This window comes from Panthera onca, chromosome D2 (genome assembly GCF_046562875.1).
Source record: "Panthera onca isolate mPanOnc1 chromosome D2, mPanOnc1 haplotype 2, whole genome shotgun sequence".
NCBI classification, from domain to species: domain Eukaryota; kingdom Metazoa; phylum Chordata; class Mammalia; order Carnivora; family Felidae; genus Panthera; species Panthera onca.
In genome coordinates this window covers 64,170,102-64,189,987 of record NC_138349.1, presented here as the reverse complement: position 1 = coordinate 64,189,987, position 19,886 = coordinate 64,170,102, and the positions used below count along the sequence as shown (strand labels likewise).

Sequence of the window (19,886 nt, the reverse complement as noted above, 5' to 3'; positions counted from 1 at the left end):
AATTAGGAATAGAGCCAAGTCTAAAGCCTGTAATTCAGTGGTCTATCTTCCAGATTATTGCCATCTTTAGAAAATATCTGGGTATCTGAAGAATTGTTCTATCCCTCAGGAAATGTTTATGCTACAGCCAGATCAAAACATCTTTTTCTTTTAAATTGCATTTACATTATGAGAAGGTACTTTTTTTCCAAATTCATTAGAGAGGATTTTGCTGTCGGAGGTCATTAAGATAGGAGTACTCAGATTTCTTTTCAAATTGTAATGTTGGCCTTAAGCAGAACTATGGCTTGGAAATGCTAAAGATGTCTAAAATATTCTGGAATCAGTTCCTTTAGTTATTTAACTTTAAAAAAAAAATGTCAAGCCCAAGTTAAACAAGATCAAATCAGGGGATATAAATAAAAATGGGCACAAGGTGTTAACTCAAGTGTCCTAGCCAGACTGCAATTTGGTTTACTGCAGCCTGCCAACTTAAATTCCTCTTTGCAGCTTCAGCTGGAATGGGTAGTCTTCATTTCCTGTCCTAACTTGTCCTGTGTCACCCATCACCGTTCAGGTGATTAGCATGTGGATCTGGTGGTCTCAAAGCTCTATTAAGTTATAGATGTTCAAACTGCCGGTATGTTGTGGATAAAAATAGAAGTTGCTATTAGATGTCTATTCATACCCTGCAGAAGCCTGGCAACATTTTGAACCTTTTCAAAATGTAAATACTGCATATTAAGCACAGGAAAGAAAATTAATGTGCTGCATTTGCAAATTTATTTCCAAGTCAAAAATGCAAAGGGGGAGGAGGGCTCTTGTAGCAGAATTGATATTCTACATTTACAGGGTATATTAAGAAGTTTGTAATGGCCTGAACACAAAAGAAAACACTTTAGAAATGGATTAATTGAAGTTTCTCTGATAATCTTAGCCTGTGAATTTCCTCTCTTTTGATTTCAAATTTATGGCCTCAGTATGACATTACCAGAGTTTATTGCATTTTACAGGTGGCATTCATATGTTGTTACTTTTTGTGTAGTATATTGTGGGCAATGGGTTACGATTTTTGTTAAAAATTTCCAGAACCACACATGTACTACTTCATTAGACTTGCAAATGAGTAATGCCTTTTTTCAAGGGGAGAAAATAGTTAAAACATTACAGGAATTTTTGTGCCTTTTCTCCTTAGTTAGTATTGGGAAATGTGTGCAATAAAGTTTGCTTTTTGAAACTTTGACATTTTGTAGTAAGTTTTGATTTACATATGAAGTCATCATCTGACAATTTGAAACAAATGTCTTTTTAAAGCATACCAGTTTTTTGTATGTATTTCTATCGCTCAGAAAAGGCTTAACAGATTTATCTTGCTTCCTGCCATTCAAAACAGTGGAAAGTTTTCATTTCAATGACATTTTTTAATATCTTGAATAATTTAATAATTGTATTTAATAATTTAATAATTGCCACCTTGATCATAGATTTCATCAGTACAAACACTACCCACAAATCATCTACCTTTTTTTGCCAATGGAAAACAATAAAAGAGTAAAATAAGTAACAATAAAAACAACAAAAAACAAAACAATAACAAAAACAAATAAATAGCAAAAACAATTAACCAGAGTTGATACTATCAATGATGTTAACACACAAAGTAGAAAAAGAAAGCAGGAAGTAATGCAGTTTTCAGATAAAATTTTTATACTTTTTCTCAGACATAGTAAAGATCTGAAGCAGATTCTAATTCCTGTCAGCATTTTGTAAACCTAAACTGTCCCTGTACTTAGTTCCAGGGGGGTTCAAAATTCCTATCATTTATTCCCATGATGGATGTCCATTTCATACTGAATATGTAAAGTCTTAAAAGTATTCTAGTGATTTCATTTGGCTTGTAAAGTAAAGATCTTGGATTTTTTAAAACCTACATAATGTTCAGCGATGAAATTTTGTACTTACGAGTATTAAATTATGCCAAAAAACCATTTACTTGATATTCTTTAAATACCATAGTACAATTCCACTAAAGCTCAGATTGTAAACCATCTTAAATAATGCTAATGCAGTATGCACATAATGAACAATATAACTAACTTAAGTTAATTTTCATGTAACAGATAACATCTGGGGGAAATGTATAGTGGTAAGTTATGCAAAACTAATTTTCTAGCGACCACATCTGTAGATGTTATTTATTGTATGTTCACTTAACAGTCCATTATTCTGTTTAGAAATCTATTCTCTTCTTTATTAGAGCTTTTAATGTACTCACCTTGGTTCAAATGGTCTGCTCATTATCAGAAAAAATATAAATGGCATTCACATGGAACAACATGATTGTTTTTATTATATCCATTTGTGTGCAAGCATTCAAAAATGGCAAGAGAAACACATTTATTGCTTTACATTCAAAGTAATATTTAGGGGGTATTTGAAAGTCAAGCAAAACCAATCATTTGGCCAAATGGATGTATGTGTATAATCAGAAACTCCTGATTTTTAATCTCAGCATTAGGCCTCAGGCAAGTCACTTAAAGTCTTTTCCTTTGTTTCTTGATCTGAAGATTATGGGTGCTATTCTCTTATAGAAGAAGAAAGGGTGTTGCTAACACAGGGTACCAAAGAGGAGTGTTTTTTTAATAAACACACTTGATCTTTCTTCTGTTTTTATTTTTTGAGGTTTAAGAGGTAACGTATTAGACTTTTTAGGAAAAAAAATATGAGACAATTACAATGCTACAGGAATGTATAAAAATAGTTATAAAACTAGCTTTATTTAATTTGCTTCAACTATTCATAGACTTGAGGAAATTATAACGTTCTTTCAGAAAATCTAACTTAATAAAGCTGACCATGTCTTTCTGTTTTAAACAGATTTTATTACAGAACCAGTGATGTTGTAAAACATGAGGTTTTGTTAAAAAAAAAAATACAAAGGCCTAATTGTATTTTTTTAAGAAAGTATTGCATCAGACGGTTTCATTTAAACATATTTGCTGGCTCTGTGCTCTCACCACAATTATTGATTCTAATTTTCCTTAAACTTGTTTTTGAAAAAGACTACTTAGTGGGGGGAAAAAGCACTATGATGCTTCTGGTATTATGTTTATTTCAAACTATATATTTGACGGTACGCTTTCTTATTATTAATGAAATGACTTTATATTTACTCCCATTTGAAACCGGACTTTTCTTTCCTTTACAGTGTTTTTACTCAGACAGCCAAATGTAACTCTTTGTGAAAGAGAAAAATGTAGCTGTGATTTGATTCGTTGATAGTATGCAAGACACTCTGAAGAAGAGAAATTCTCACCCCCAGTTTTTGTGCAGGAATTAAATCAAATGAATTCCTGTATGAGCTATATTCATAAAAATCAAGCAAAAGAGTTTCTTGAGATAAACAGGAGCTTCACTCCACCAAAAAAATAATAATGTAGAGCTGGGAGTGACCCAAGTTCCCAAGTGTGTGCCCAGTGCACACACACACACACACACACACACACACACACAACCAGTGCCAGAGACCAGGAAGACTGGTAGTTGGCAGGTATTTCGGATGAGCCATATAAAGAAATGCAGACCAAGGGGATGTGAGGGATGGAGTCAAAAAACTGAGCACCCGTATCTGCTTGCAGTCATGTGTATGATCCGATGGAAGGAAGGGCACAGGGGGGCAGGGGGAAGAATTTGCTACCACCAGGATGCAGGGGTGACCTACTGAGAACTTACACCAAGGGGTGAGAGAAAATTAGCAGAAAGCCCTACCTGTGTGTAGAAAAGCAGAGCTGTAAGACATATTTAGCAAGAGCAACAAAATAAAATTCTGTTTCATGAAAAGAAATGTTTTACTTTGCATATTACCTCATGCTTTCTTTCAGTGCTTACAGTAAACTCAGGAAACCCCATTCAGTTCCTTTCTCTCCTCTTTCCAATGTCTAACTCAACTCCACTTCCCCCAAATTCTTATTCCTCACCCTCTGTTAAAGTCTATACTACTAAATAAATACCTCATCATCTGCCCTTGTCTCTGGATTCCCATGTGCAACTTATTTATTTTACCTGTAATGTTGCAAAGGACACTAAAATATATTTAGCTGTTTCATTTTCCTAGCTTGGGCAAATAAAGAGCAATGCAAGGTTTGGGAGGATGAAAAACAAGCATGATGAAAAAAGGTACAAATAATTTTGTGGGAAGATGAAAATGCTTGTACATCCCATTTGGGGAAAAAAAAATCACGTATAAACATGATGAGAGAAAAGAATTGCTCTGATATTTTTTTTGTATTCTATATTGATTAACCTTTAGTCAATTTGAGATGAAAATCTGGTGAACAACAATATAAGATGTCACCTAACAGAAGAGATTAAGCAATTGATAATATCGATAATTTCCAAGTATGGTGGCATGATGATGTGCATACTGAAAACCACATGGGCCAAGAAGTTGGCACAGCAGGTCTAAATCCCCGTCCTGTCACTAGTAATGAGTTGACCATAAGACAATCATTTAATTGCTTGTTTTCTAAATTGCCTTGACTATAAAGTTTTAACAGTTCCGTCCTTCTATATATCTATACAAACTAGCAACTTCCTATAAAATTGAATTAAAATTAATAATATGAATTCAATGCAAACATATAGGGATGGCTAGATAATAGCTTAGCTTCTGAGACCTTCCCAAACCTATCTTAATAAATAATAGTATTAATATTCAAATGATAAAATATTATAACACAAAAGTTATACATTATTACATTATTACATATTTAACAGGTAAGTTAACATGAACTATTGTGGAGAAGTCAGAAATTAATGTATGATGACTTCAGATATTCCAGGTCCCATAGGATGGTGAATATTTGGTGATATTCTGCATTTTTAGAGTTTTGTCTTTAAACTTGTATGCTCAGGGTCTGAGTTTGTCAGCAGACAGTGGGTGACTTCACCTCAGGGCTTCAAAAATGAGCTCGTGAGAGCTTACTATACAAACTAGAACATCAATGTACTGATTTACAGTGAAGAATGTAATAGGCATGAAAATCAAAGCACTCAACTGAGCATGTCTTTACAGATCAATTGAGATGGGAAGTCAAATTGTGATCAAAACGTTGCTTGTCAAACATGGAATCAGAACAAAAGGAACTAATTAAATGATTCAGATGTTTGATCCCATCAGTACCTCATCTCTTTCTAACCTCCAAGTCAGGGTGGAATGGACACTGCCTAAGTTGACTTCTTTAACTCCTGTTTTTCATTTCTGCTGTTGACCACCCATCACCCTCCCTGAAATTTGCACATTTGCTACAGAATTATTCAATGCTCACGGTGAAGTCTTGTCTTGTCCCCAGTGTTTTTGGTTGATTTTGCAAATCTCCCCTGATTTACAGTGTGCTGGCTTTTATACATTAACCTTTAGAGCCTTTATTGTCCTCATCACGAAGTTCTTGGTGGCCACTTTGTTACTGCCCCCAAGAACAGCCGCACTCTGCTGAGTAACATCAATCACCATTAGGCTGTCATTGGGTGTTTCAAGAACCCAACCTCTGCCAGAATTGGATAAGGCATGCAGAAGATCTAAAACATGGTTTCCTACAGAGAGCTTGTAGGCAGCAGGAAGGACACACTGACACATAAAACAGTTAAAGATCAAGACAGTATAAAATAAAGTTCTAACCACATAGTATAGAAAGAGAATAAGACAGTGGGAAGAATAAAATGCTAATTATAAGATACAGAGATACAGAGACCAAAAAGCAATAGAGAACTAACAGGGCAGTGGTGTCAAGAATTCAGAGGAGATAGCACTTAAAATATAATAGAATTGGAACTATATAAATATATATTTAATATATAAATATTATATAAATATAAATATAAATATTATATGTGTAGTTATATTAATTATATATATTATATATTAAATCTCATATACTTTTAATTAATTTGATTACCTATTATATATGTTATATAGTATATGCTATGTATTATATATTATATATTCATTATAATATATAGAGAGAAATTAATGGATTGGCGGAAACTGTGGTTACTCACCAAAGGCTTTGTCATGATACAGTTCTTTTCTTCCCCTCCAGCAAATGATAGAGGTTGTCAAGCCTTCAGGTGGTCTCCTTCCAGATCCTCTAGAAGAAGGAATCTCATTTGACATTTATTCAACATTCATAGAACCACCCCCAACATTGGATGCAGAAGTGAAGGTATGTTTCCTTTTGTCTCCTAATTCACCTTATCTCAGTGTTATATTCTCTAAGGGCAGGAGGAAAGAAAGCAAATGCTCTTCCATTTTCTTTCCCTTCTGATTTTTCCTAGCTCAATACAAATACTTCTTTTAGGGTTGCTTCACAGATGGGCCAGATGAGAACGGTTTAGCAATTTTAATCTCTCCTTCTCCAGCCTCCCCAGTCTCCACCTCCACTTTCCTAAGAGTAAGCACTGATTGCCACCGTGACTTGATCTGTCAAGATGCTCATGAATAATGAAAATGCAGGATAATAGCAAATCAAATTCTCCTTCGAGACTGGCATCATTCCTTGTAGAAAAGTACCCAAGAGAACTTGAGGTTACATATAGCTCACTGAATGCTCCTGAAATCACTTGAGTGTTGTTCTCTTTTGATATTCCAGGGGTTGGATCAAGAACAAGTCCCTGAGGAATTCCAGTCAGAAGCCAACATTTCCGATGCGGATCCTTTAGTGGGTTTCACCATTGAAGATATAAAATCAGTGCTGGGTCAAGTCACAGATGATATTTTAATCGGCATTCAGGTACTCAGCCTTGATAGCGTGCTCACTTACTTTATTATTATTGGTTAATTAGGCAACCTCCACCTTAGGTCTGTAAATATTATCCACACTCTGCTAACAAGAGCGATGCTTAATGATGGAGGACCTCAGTTCAACATCTCCACATAATTCTCAGTTGAGTCATCGGAGATTCCAGAAGATCACAAAACAGATTCACTAACAGCACCTAGTGTGCTGTGTGTTGCCAGTTTACAAAATCATCTGGCACTGAAACCGAAAAAATAACATGGTAAAGACTTAGTGCCTGTCATACTGTAAACATTGCTCCTGCAAGAGTAAATGGAGTACATTGCTAACAGTAAACACTGATTCTTCAGTAAGTCTTCTCACCAAATTTCTAACGAGAGGTTTTCAAATCTTTCTCTCAGATACTCTCAGAGGTTACTCTCTGAGAGAGGTTTTCTCTCAGATACTTTGTTCCATTTTACATATCACTAATAAGCAATTTACACCAAAGGCTGCATGGAAATAGTGATGGAACAGCCGTCCTGGTAGCAACTGTCAATGATGTATCAGTCAGTTCAACTCTGTGCGTGGATATTTTTCCTGTCCAAGAAAACAAAGCAAACCAAGACAAAAACCACTTCTACCTCAACACAAAGGCTTGCATCATTTTCCAGGCAAAATGATTAACCAAGTGAATTGCAAATTTGAAGAAGATTTATAATTTCTTATAGAAATGACTATGAATCAATAGAACAATATACTACATGTTTCAAATATTAATGCATCTCAGGGAAAGATTTAATTGTTATCTGAACATGAGACTATATATAAAAAGCATACTGTATTAACAACTAATTTAGAAAGAGCAAAAGATTAGTTAGCTTGGCATAAGCATACCTTGTTACTTGTTAATCATCAAATGTTAATGCACTATTTATGTGAACGTTTAATGGTTTGATACGAACAGAATCAGCCAAAGTCCTCGGCTTAATAAGGGGTGTTTAGTGTTTACCAGAAATAGTGGTAGAACACGTTTCACACAAAGCTTTATTGTTAACAACCCCATGAATGTAATAGCTGGTTACTGTGTGGAAGGGCAGAGTGCAGTTGAAATAAACTGAACTCAGAACATATCTCCTTTATAGATTTGATAACATTTCATCTAAATATAGTTTATGTATAATCATGGCCCTGGGCTCCTTTGCCATCCTACAGCTCTGAAATTATTGCTGAGGAACTACTAGACAGTAATAGAATTGTTTGCAGGCCCCCAAATTGAAAACATCTTTACCGAGGCCATGTTCCATGGAGTGAGCAGTGTATTTTTAACTATTCATTGACTTTTTTTTTTTTTTTTACTGTTAGTGTTTGTAGCATTTATATCACTCCTCTGTAACAGAGAGAGTATGATTGCTATATGTGCGCGTTATTGTCCCTTTGGCCTGAAGCCAACCTTGCCAGGCCTGGATGTTCATTAGCTGGTTCATCCCAGTGTGATTAGACATAGAAAGAATGTGGACAAGGGGTGGGAGGTGCGGATCCTTTAGGTGCCACAACCATTTCCATTTTCAGTGTATTCACGGACGTTAGCCTGGGCCAATTACTGCCAATTTTTCAATAAAATGGCTTGGTGATGTGGATTTACACAATGTCTCAAGATAACAAACCCCTTTATGTATTTTCGCTTAATAATCCTCATAAACTACATGAGAATTAGCCAGGCACTTCCCTGATAAATAAATTGAAAAATGATAGACACAGGAAGACTAAATCATTTATCCATCATTTCCAGGGTCAGAAACTGATGAAAGGCCCTAAGTGGAAGCTATGACCTGGATTCTAGTTCTAATTCCAGTGTTACCCACAAAAACCACATAACCCCTAATATCATGACCAAGCTACTTTAGATACTTTAATACTACCGTGGTGTGGCACTATTTCAGTGTTTACCCTTGTGTCTTGGTCAGGTTCCAAGTTTAATTATTTCTCTGTCTACCTAAATGTCTTCCCCTGTTTTAGATGGGTAAGTTATTCTCGCCTTCTAAACCCTGCCTTCCAGCGTCAATGGCCCTTAAAACTGCAGCATGCCTGTTCAAAGGTAGCCCCCTGTCAGTGGTTAGGGTATGAATACACTGAATTGCTGTGGGAACATTTAATGAATGAGTATTTGTAAGATGTTTTAAATTTTCCAATATTTTTCCCTCCTTTATTTAAGAGCCATACTGTTATTATGATTTTTAGAGGAAAAGGCAGTTAGAAAATTCATGTTTTGGGTTCAGTTTTTTTAGAGCTCCTTCTCCAGTGTGGTTTCAGGCATTTTCCACTTTCTATAGCTCAGAAATTTCAGAGAATGTAGTGTGAATCTTTACATTTTGTATATTAATCCACTTACTTTCCCATTGACTCACTTTATAGTTCTAGAGATTTATTAAGAATGAAGTTATCTTGGCCCTGAGATGTTAATTATAATTATTACTGAAGAGAGCAAACATTTTAAGCTTATATAGTTTAGGTATTTTAATTTTAAAGATACATTCAAGATGAAATTATTTTGGCCCTGAGTTGTATAATAAAAATTATACCCAATGGAGCAAACTTTAATATATTTAAAGAATTACATTTCAGAGAAATATGAATACTAACACTAAATTCTTACATTAAATGTTGGCTCTTGGCCCTGTCTAAGCAATAGGGTAAAATAATGTGAAAACCTTGAAGGAAGTTTGCCATCTTGGGACATTAGGTATTTTTAGGTAAATTTGAATTTCCAGGTGAGAAAAGCTGAATTTGACATCACCTCAAGGTAGTGGTCAATGAGAGGCTGTTGAGCCCAGATCATGGATTTTCCATTCTTCCCTTAAAATAAATAGAAACTTTCACTCGTTAGTGGTCTTAGGACAGCTTATCTGTTCAGCAGTGTTCTGAGGAATAACAAGGAGACATGGTAGACTGACAATCTCATTCTTGACCAGACAGGGAGTCTTTTCATCCAGGCTCTGCTGGTTGTGCCTGAACTGAAGTAGTGATCACCGCAGTCCAGAGCTGTGAAACCTAGCTCCCCTCTGTCAGTGCACTGTGCTGCTGGGTACATATCTTACCCACATGAACCTTCTCCCCAAAGCCCACACCTGTGTCCGTGAATTTTGTTTCAGTGAAATACCAGAAAGATCTCCAGGTTAATGTGAAAACACTGGTGACACAGGGAAACTGAGGCTGATCAATGCTAGTACATATCCATAGTCAAAAGAAATGAAATTATTAGTGGACATAGAACACATGAATTGAAAGTGGAAAGAATTAACTGTTTAGTTAGAGTAGTGCTTCCCAATCCTCTGGAATTGAGACAAGATTATTTCTTCAAACCTATATGGTCTAATATGTTGCATGCCAGAAAGAAACAAGAGTAACACATTTTAAAAATATTTCTCAAGGGGTCCCTGGGTAAGTCAGTTGAGTGTTAGACTCTTGATTTCGGCTCAGGTCATAATCCCAAGGTTGAGGGATTGAGCCCCGCATCGGGCTCCTGCTTAGGTTTCTTTCTCTTTCCCTCTGCCCCTCTCCCCCAGTTGCATTCGATCGCTCTCTCTAAAAATTTTTTTAAAAATTCACAAAGTCATACTAATGAAATATAACACTGGTGAATATATCACAAAATCAAGAGTTGGAATTAAGAATTTAAAAATTAGCATGTAATGTTAACATACTTAATTATCAATCACTTAATTTTTCAGGTAAAAACTAATACCCAAGGTAGCCAAGTGACTTGTCCAAGATTATGTAACTAAATTAATCCCTTGGTTTCCAGCTCCTAGACCAGTGCTCTTTCCAGATCTACCAAAATCATGCCCAAGGGGATCAGTGACTCCTAAACAATGACAGAGTTCCTTTGTAACCCTGAGGACCAAGTTCATTCTTCCTTGCCTCCTCCACCCAAACACTAGGAAACAAAAAAGGAATACAATGGGAAACGAGAGGCCAGAGTTTGATAAAACTTGTAGGGCTTGATAAAACTTGAACCAAAGAAGAAGGATACTTTCATGAGGATCCAGAATTGTTGACACCAATGCCATCTTATCAGAAATACTGATTCTTACCAGTGAAGTTGAAACAAAATCTCATCAGGTAAGGTAACCAGGGTATACATTTCAAAACTACCTGTTATGGTTGTACTTATAAATAAATAAATAAGAATGAAAATTTATATGTGGACCAAAACAGTATTTGATTTTTTAAATTTATTCTGTATAAATTGAAATAATAGATGTTTTCTCAAAATACAGTTACCCTGAGGACATCAAATTACGTTGCAGATGTTCACATTCTAAACTTCGAATTGCTTATTAGTACTTATGTGTATAAACTACTCCTCATACACGCGTAAACTTTTTTAAAATCCCCTAAACAAAACACTAGATTTACCACATTGCTTACCACTGGTTTCTCTATACCTAATTTTATTATCTATCATGAAAAAGGGAAGACATTTCCGGGACTACTAATGTTCAGATAATGTAAAAGGATTTCTGGAATTGTGCAGGTAGCAATGTCAGCCCACAGAATATCACTGCCAGAGGCTAAATGCTATCACAGCTGCAGCAAACACTAAAACCTGTCAGCAATCGCTTTACTTTTTTATACCAAAACTATACCACAAAGTGGCATAATTCCAAGAGTTATAATGTATGATGAATATTCTTAATTATCAGAATTGTTCCAATTGTGAGATTATTTGTGTTGTTATACCACAACAGAGGCTTTCCGGGATCCCATTTAGAATGTATTACACAGGAGACAAAAACATCATTGAACAGGGGTGGGGGTACCAACAAGAGCGCACTAACTGAGCCCAGAGCAGTTATTCTGATTCGGTGCTTATTGGTAAAGTCTGTCTGAAAATACAGATAAATTAGCCTATCTGCCAACACGAGGCTGTGTGAAAAATGGCTGTCCAAATACCACTTCCTGTTCGCAGCAGCCACGCTATACATGGGGAGTGTGCGGAGAAATATGATAGAGTGTTATCACATCACTACAGGCCGAAACACGGCTCTGTCTGCAAAACAGGAAGGTGTGTGAGGGATAATGTCTGTCTTTAGGCGCTATAGTATGTCAAAACCGCAAAGACAATGTGCAGCAAAAGATAGCTTCATCATAACCACTTTTTTATGATTGTCTTCACAGACCGAGATAAACGAAAAGCTGCAAATACAGGAAGAGGCCTTCAATGCACGAATAGAAAAACTGAAAAAGGCCTGAGGACTTAGTGCAAGGAGAGTGATGCTTAAACTTCAGAGAAACAAATAAAACCATCCAGAATAATAGACTCTCCAGAGCAGCAGATATCCTTCCTTTCATTGGGAGAGGGAAACCAAGCCCCACTTTTTATTATCCTAAGTAATTAGAAAAGTATTGGCCCCATTTTGCTATCTCCTGTCCCATAACAGCCTCTGAATTTATTGCACTAAGTGTAATAAGAACATTCTGTATACAAGAGTTTGGAGAATTATATATAAAAATACAATTACTTTTACGATACTCCTTTGACATTTTGACTAATAAATGCTATTCATCTACAGGGAGAATGAAGCCCACTTTTTTTAAATAAGGAAAAATAATAATAATTTTATCCATATTGACCCAATGAACTGCCACATTACTGGAGCCCTGTGAACAGATAACCACATGGCCAAGGATAAAACTTGCTAAACAATAGCAATTAAAATGCATATACTATGGGTTTTTTCCCCCTTAAATCGCTTGGTTTTCTTATTTAAACGTTTCAGTGTGAAACCAATTTTCTGAAATTATATAATGCAGTTTGAAACACTTTAATTTATTCTGTACCGTATTTGTTATTTCTAATCTTGTTACTCTCCCAGGAGAATACATGACCTATATAAAAAGAAGCAATGCATAAATGGTTATTAAAGACCAACCTATATATAGATTGTAAAAATCTTAAATACAAATCAAACTCACAGAGCTCTTAAAATGAACCATTATATTGCAGTAGAATGATTGAAAACATCTCAAGCCTTTAAATACCTTTATGAAAATATAATTTTAGAAGAAAAATATCCATTTGCCAATTGATTGTTTCAGGTTGGATAAATTAAATTAATTATGAGCTATATCCTTTCCAAATTTCTTAGACTTCAGAGTATCCTAGAATGGAGAACATTACTGGGAAGGGGAGAGTTCCTTTAAGAAATTCCCACTTTATACCGGAACCAGAGGTACTTGGTTGAATATGTTCTATCTACATCCTAACTTTGGGCCAGACCTTACCTTCTCTATCAGTATCAGAGGGATTGCCCAAAATGTAGAGACAGATGTTGAGGTAGAGACAGATCTGACAGCATTTGATAGTTTTCTAACTGTGCTGATCAGTAAAGCCAAGAGTGGTCCTTAAGATAAAGCCATGTTTATTGTTCATCAGTTCCTAGTCTGGAAGGCCTGGAGATACGCTGTGCTTCTTCCTTGAGCTGTCCTTCCCAGCTGAAAACATTGATGGCCACAGGAGATCAGTAGGAGGGCTTGTGAGGCTTGATTTTTCCAAGCAGTCTTTTCTCCAGGGAAAACAGAGGTGAAACTAGGGAAACCACAAATGGAATAAAGGAGCTCCTGGAAATCACCAAGCACAGCTTCAAATGCAATCATTGGCACAGAGTGGACCCGCATTTCTAATAAAGTGCTTATTTTGAACAAGAGTACCAGCAGTCTAAAAGTGAGCCACTGGCTAATATGTGACTTTGAACAAACTACACAACCTCTATTTCCTCATCTATTCAATGAGGATGATACTTATTTTTGAGGTAGTTATAAGGATCCAATAAATTCATATTAAAGGACACTTGCTGTCAGGTTTGGCTTCTGTTCGCCTCTTAGGATACCCGAAAAGGCACAGGCCATCTCTCATACCCACTGCCCAGATGTTTGATCAGCCTCTTTGCCAGAATTCCTGGCCTTCTCTGTCTCTCTATTGGCACCTGTAGACCAGTGTGTCCTCCCCTGGTAACCACTTTGCCACTGTGCCGCCTACATCTTTCATGCTGGAGGACCCCGGAGGTCTCTGTTGTTGCCTAGCCCTGCCCTCTAATAACAGGAGGAAGAGCAGCCATGGTAGCAGCAGCTCATTTCAATTAATTTTGAGTTTATAAAGGAATATATGCACTCAGTTAAAGACAACAAAAACGAAGTGCAGACAATGAAAAATAAATTTCACCCAAGCTGGGCACCCTCATTTCTCTCCCCACAAGCCAACTGCAGCTTCCAGTAAATTCTTAGAGAAGTATTTTTAACCCATTTAAACACTGGATGCTTGTAGAGAGTGATCTTTTTTAAAAAACGTAATTTGCACTGTTGTTTACTTTGGTCTTTTCATCAAATAATATATTTTGGAGATAATTCTACATTTTAATGACCATATAATATTTAATTTTATCAATTTCATAACTTTTAAACTAGTCCTATTGATGAACTTTTTATTGTTTCCAGTAATTTACTATCACAATGCTACATTGCCATTTTTATAAACACATGTGATTGTATGGTTCCTAGGAAGGGAAGTTTCTAGGTCAAATTTAGTGCCTTTAAAAGCTATTTCACCAACAGTGTATGAGAATGCCTATCTCTCTCTGCATTGTTACTGAAAACATGCATTGGCCAATTTCTTATCTTTGGTATTCTGATAGGTAGCACATAATGTCACACTGTTGTGTTAATTTGCTTTTATCTTTTTACTCTACACAAATTGAGCAACATTGGTATGTTTATAAGCAAATGTGTGTGTGTGTGCCTTTGCGTGTGTCTGTGTGTGTGTCTGTGTGTTTATCCTCTTAATAAGCCTAGGACAGAGAAAGATAGGTATTATTGGCCTCATTATATAGTTATAGAGTCTGAAGCTTAAAGAGATTATTAACTTGAACCAACTTGTACAATTACTACTTGATGGATGAAGGCTTCAAACCCAGGCCTGATCTATTTTATAGATGAGGAAGCTGAAACTCAGAAAATTTTTAAGTACTGTTCCCATGATCACACGACCAGTAAGTGGTAGAAACAGGTTTTGAACTTAGGCCTGTATGATCACAAACCGCACATTCTTCACCTTTATCTTCACTGAGCTCTCATTGTCAACATGAAACTGTGAAAAGTAAACACTGGACTTTCTTTTATTAGTTATTAGTTATAATAAAAGAACAAACTTGGGGTGCCTGTTTGACTCAGTCGGTTAAGCAACTGACTTTGGCTCAGGTCATGATTTCACGGTCTGTGGGTTCGAGCCCCACGTCAGGCTCTGTGGCTGACAGCTGGGAGTCTGGAGCCTGTTTTGGATTCTGGGTCTCCCTCTCTCTCTCTCTGCCCCTCCCCCATTCACACTCTGTCTCTCTCAAAATAAACATTAAAAATTTTTTAAAAAAGAACAAACTCATCTTATCGTTAGCATGTTAAGTATTTAGAAAAGTTATGCAAGAATGAAATGTACAACTCAGCTGTGTTCATTCATTCATTCATTATCATTCACTCCTTCATTCATTACCCAGTATATAGCCACTGAGTACCTACTATATCCCTGGGCATTTAGTAGTGAGCCAAACAGACTTGGTCTCTGCCCTGATAATCTATAGGGGAAACAGATACTGACTGTGATAAAGACAAACTTTGGGGAATTATGAGAGTATTGAACAAAGGAGTTTATCTAGTCTGGGAGGTCAGGAATGTGTCCCATGGGTTTTTACATTTGGGGACTGAGCAGTACATAGAATTAACTAGACAGAAGAAGGTGAAGGAAGAGGAATTTCAGGCAGAGAAGTATGTACAAAGTCCCTGGGACACAAGGAGAGGCTGAACAATTTAGCCATAGTCAGAGCTCTCCCAGGGTCCCGTAGACCACATTACGGAATTTCATTTTTAAACTAATAGCAATGGAAACTTGTTGATAGGTTTTAAGTAGAAATTGACACCAGATTAGTATTTTTTAAAAAGGTCATCTCCCTGGTGCTAGGACTTCTATCCATGGAGACAAGGAAAATAGTATTTTCATAGAAGGATTCCTACTGCTAATGATGCTAACCTCCACTTCTTAGCAATTCCTATGAGTGGGAGAAGTAAAGAAAAATTTTAACTTTTTTAAGTCTCAGGGTTCACTGACTCTAAGCAGTCTTTGGCACAGAGGCAGCCTTTTGAAGAGCCAATTAAAAACCAATACCAACCTATTACTTAGACAAGCAGCAACCTTTCTCTTACCATCCACAGGAAGATATCTTTCTTCCATCCGCAGGAATAATTTGGGGCACTTTTTTCCTCACCCCCATGATGAGTTTCAAAGAGAAAATATATTCATTATGTTATGAACAGCCACAGACTGCCACAATTTCAGGTATTTGCAGGCACTGTTGCGCCTAAATATAGCTGTGGAGTCATTTTTCCAAAATCCGAATATAAAGCCCCTATTTCTATCCTCCATTTGATTGGAACCATTCAACCATCCTGGTAGATAATAAGTTTGCATGTTCTTAGATTGCATTTCATTATGCTTCAGTTCCCCTAGAGAATAAACGTGCTCCTTTTCCCAACAATTGTAGAGGAGAAATACTTCTGACATCTCAAATTTCAGAGAGCCTCAGGAAGACGTCCCTCTTCTGGACATCAAAGTCTTTTTTTTTCCCCTTGGACATTGATTTGTTAAATAAGAGAAGTCAGTACTCCTTCATGGCAGCCAAAATACCTATTAATTTAAGTTTCCCAAGCAAAAAGGAATCTAAATCAAAATAATACCATCTTGTTGGAATTCAAATTCCAAAACAAAGAAAGAATACTAAAAATCTCTTTTGTTTTTAGGATCACTCCCTTTTTCATGGAAGCACCAGCTGTGGAGGTTGGCTTATCTCGTTTCTTGGTCAGAGCCACCAAAGAGTTGTGTGTTATTTTACTTAATTTTTAGCTTCAGAGAATGTTCACTGCAGATGTCTCCAATGGTCATTTGATGTTTATTTCTTCTTTTTTTTTAAAGTTTATTTATTTATTTTGAGAGAGAGACAGAGACAGAAACAGAGAGAAGGAGATAGAGAAAATCCCAAGGAGGCTCTACACTGTCAGCGTGGAAACCGACACAGGTCTTGAACCTGCAAACTATGAGCTTATGACCTGAGCTGAAACCAACAACCAGATACTTACGCAACTGAGCCACCCAGGTGCCCCAGCGTCTTCTTTTTAATATATTCAAGGCACTTTCTAGGTAGGACAAATGTAGGAAGATAGATAAGGTCCTTGACTTCCAGGAGTTCATAGAATTGATAAAGTTTATAATCTAGAAGCAGATGATACACAAGTGAACAAATAAGAGGATCTTAGATAACAATAAATGATGGTAATGATTAATACAAAGCCATGGCATAGAAGGCTCTGGGATATGGGAGAGGCACCTTACCTGGGGTGCTCTGAGAACTCTGGTTGGATAGGGTGACCTTCAAGCTGAAACCAGGGTAGGAAAAGAAACCAGCGATGGGCCACTCCATGGAACATTTGTTCCAGACAGCGAAGATAGCAAGTAAGGTGATATTGCCAAGTAGAACTTCTGATCACACAAAGCAGCTCTCAGAGGAGATGTGTATACCCAGGTCACACTTTTGATAAGTAACCTGGCTGGTTTGCAACCTTAGATCTCACATTCTTAATCCAGTACCTTCTCCACCCCATCATGTTGCCATGGTCATATTGCCTTATCTAAAAATATATATGCATAATCATAGCCACAAAATGCTTATTAGAATATCCCCAAATCCAAATAAGCCCACCTACTTAAAAGAATCTTGGTCCAGATCTCCCTTGCAGAAGAATTACAAATAAATTATGTAGATACTCTACTCCAAAAGAGGAGGACCGTAACTGCCATCATTATATGTGGGCTGTACATAGTGACTTCTTTCCAAAGAATACAATATGGAAAGAGTACCTTACAGTTAAGAAACCTGGCAAATGCTACTTCTTCAGTATGATTAATATCAACATCAGTAGTCATAAATCATGTTGATGGCATATACACTTCTCCCCAAAATGCATAACCCTAGACTAATCATGAGAAGAACATCAGACAAAGTCCAATAGAAGAGCATCCTACAACATACCTGATCAGTACCACTCAAAACCATCAAGGTCATCAAAAATGAGGAAAGTGTGAGAAAATGTCAATAGCCAAAAGGAGCTTAAAGACATACGACAAGTAATGAAATGTAGAATCATGCATGTGATTCTGGAACAGAAAAAGGAAATGCAAAGACATATGAAGATGAACTTTACTTAATAAAATATATCAATATTGGTTCATTAACTATACCAAATGTACCATACTAATATAAGACAAGTAATAACAGTAATAATTAGTAATAATAGGAGAAACTGTGGGGAGGCAGGGGAACAGTATGTGGGAAGTGTCTCTCCTGTCTACTCAGTTTTTCTGTATATCTAAAACTGTTCTTAAAAATTATCTATTAATTTAGAAGAATCTATGTCAAAACAAAACAAAATTAATTAGAAGGAAAGATGCCCCCAGTCAGATTTCACCACTCGTGTAGTGACATCCCCTTTCTAGTGACACATGAAAAATCAGATAGAACCATCTTGCAAACTAGGAGGAAAAAGAAATGCTCATAAAGGTCCCATTTTTAAGAGAAACTGCAAGCATCATCAGTCTTGCCTCACCTTACCTTCTCAGTTCCATGGGTAGATGTTGAAACTTTCTAAAGGCGTGCATGACTCATAAAAGCAAGGGTATATTGGTTCCTTTTAAGTACCCAACTCCACAATATAACATGATAATATGGTCTATCAGCCAACCTTAAATAAAGAGATCAACCATTAATAAGATGGCTCCAGTCTCTCAAGCTGTTCTCAGTGAGGCAAATTTCCTCTAGATCCTACTAAGACTTCTCTCAATGAGCATTCCTTGTCTTATATAATATGGATATAATATGGAAATTGCTATTTTTAAATAGATAAAAGGAGAGAAGATAGATGATAGATAGATGATATAGGTAAGTGATAACCAACAACTTGAAATCAGGCATGGAAAATGATCTTCTGCCATTCTATCACAGAAAAAAAAAAAAAAAAAAAGGAGGTGGGGGGTAAAACAGCTTGGATATTCATCCTTTTTATTGAATATCAATCTCAAAATCAAAAAAGTGGAAAAAAAACCTGTTCTTACACCAATGAAATATTCATTCATTGTCAATACATGACCTTCATAAAACCAAGTTTTAAATTCAACCAAAATGAAAGTAACAGTGCTCATCTTCCAACCCCCTACAGAAGCTAATCTTACAACTATCAACAAAATGTTTGTGGATTTTATTTCCTTACCTTTTTCTGTATAATAACTAATACTATTATTTTTCATTAACCCTCTCCAATCTTCTTTTCAGTTGTTATTGGACTTTATGGATTAGCATAAAGTTTGCACTGAAACTCAAAATGAAACAATTAGTGTTCTCACTCTACCTTGCCAGACCCAGAACTTGCTACATCTGCTTAGGAAATGTAACTGAGTGATTGAACAAACTTCATGACCCACAGGATTCAATTTTCAAATCGTAGGACCATAGGATCATGGTGCTGAAGGTCTTAAACATCATCTAATTCAACCCTTTCACAATGAAGAAACTGAGGCCCTGAAAGGGAAGACTTTGTGATCACACAGTTAATTTGTGGCAGGGCCAAAAGTAGAATACAGATCTTCATTCATTCATTTATTCAAACATACTTATGTTCAACACATGTTTATTAAGTATCTTCTGTGGGTAAGAATCTATGCTAAAAGAGACATAATCGCTGACCTCGTGGGGTTTATAGTCTATTGGGAGAAGACTAGATTTCAATCAGTCACACAGGCAAAAAGCAAAAGAGTAATGGGTGGTTGGGGAAAAAAAAAAAAAGATACACTCTTCTACAGTGAGAACTTATTTAGAGGATTTTGACCAAATCTAGAAAGGTTCCACTGGGAGAGTCACATTTAAAGGATCAATAGGCACTAATGAGGCAAAGAGGGGAGAAAAGGGTTTTCAGGCCAAGGAGACAGCCAGTGTGAAAGTCCCTGAGAAAAGGGAACACGGGAAGCAGAGAATGTGAAAAGGA

General features: G+C 36.4%; 1 protein-coding gene across 6 annotated transcripts in view; it reads left to right on the top strand.

Moving 5' to 3' along the window:
- The window catches only part of CABCOCO1 (ciliary associated calcium binding coiled-coil 1), a 126,417-nt gene extending 106,949 nt beyond the window's left edge, over nt 1–19,468 (top strand). For 4 of the 6 annotated variants that reach the window (XM_060642670.3, XM_060642667.3, XM_060642675.3 and 1 more), the window contains 3 exons: nt 6,078–6,200; nt 6,627–6,767; nt 11,934–19,468. In XM_060642670.3, coding sequence (XP_060498653.1) covers nt 6,078–6,200; nt 6,627–6,767; nt 11,934–12,008 — 339 coding nt within the window. In that variant the 3' untranslated portion in view covers nt 12,009–19,468. Of the gene's footprint in view, nt 1–6,077; nt 6,201–6,626; nt 6,768–10,483; nt 10,875–11,933 lie in introns of those variants that run through there. The other 2 variants (XR_013550465.2, XR_013550466.1) reach the window with 2 other exon arrangements.
- Nucleotides 19,469–19,886: the final 418 nt, after the last annotated feature.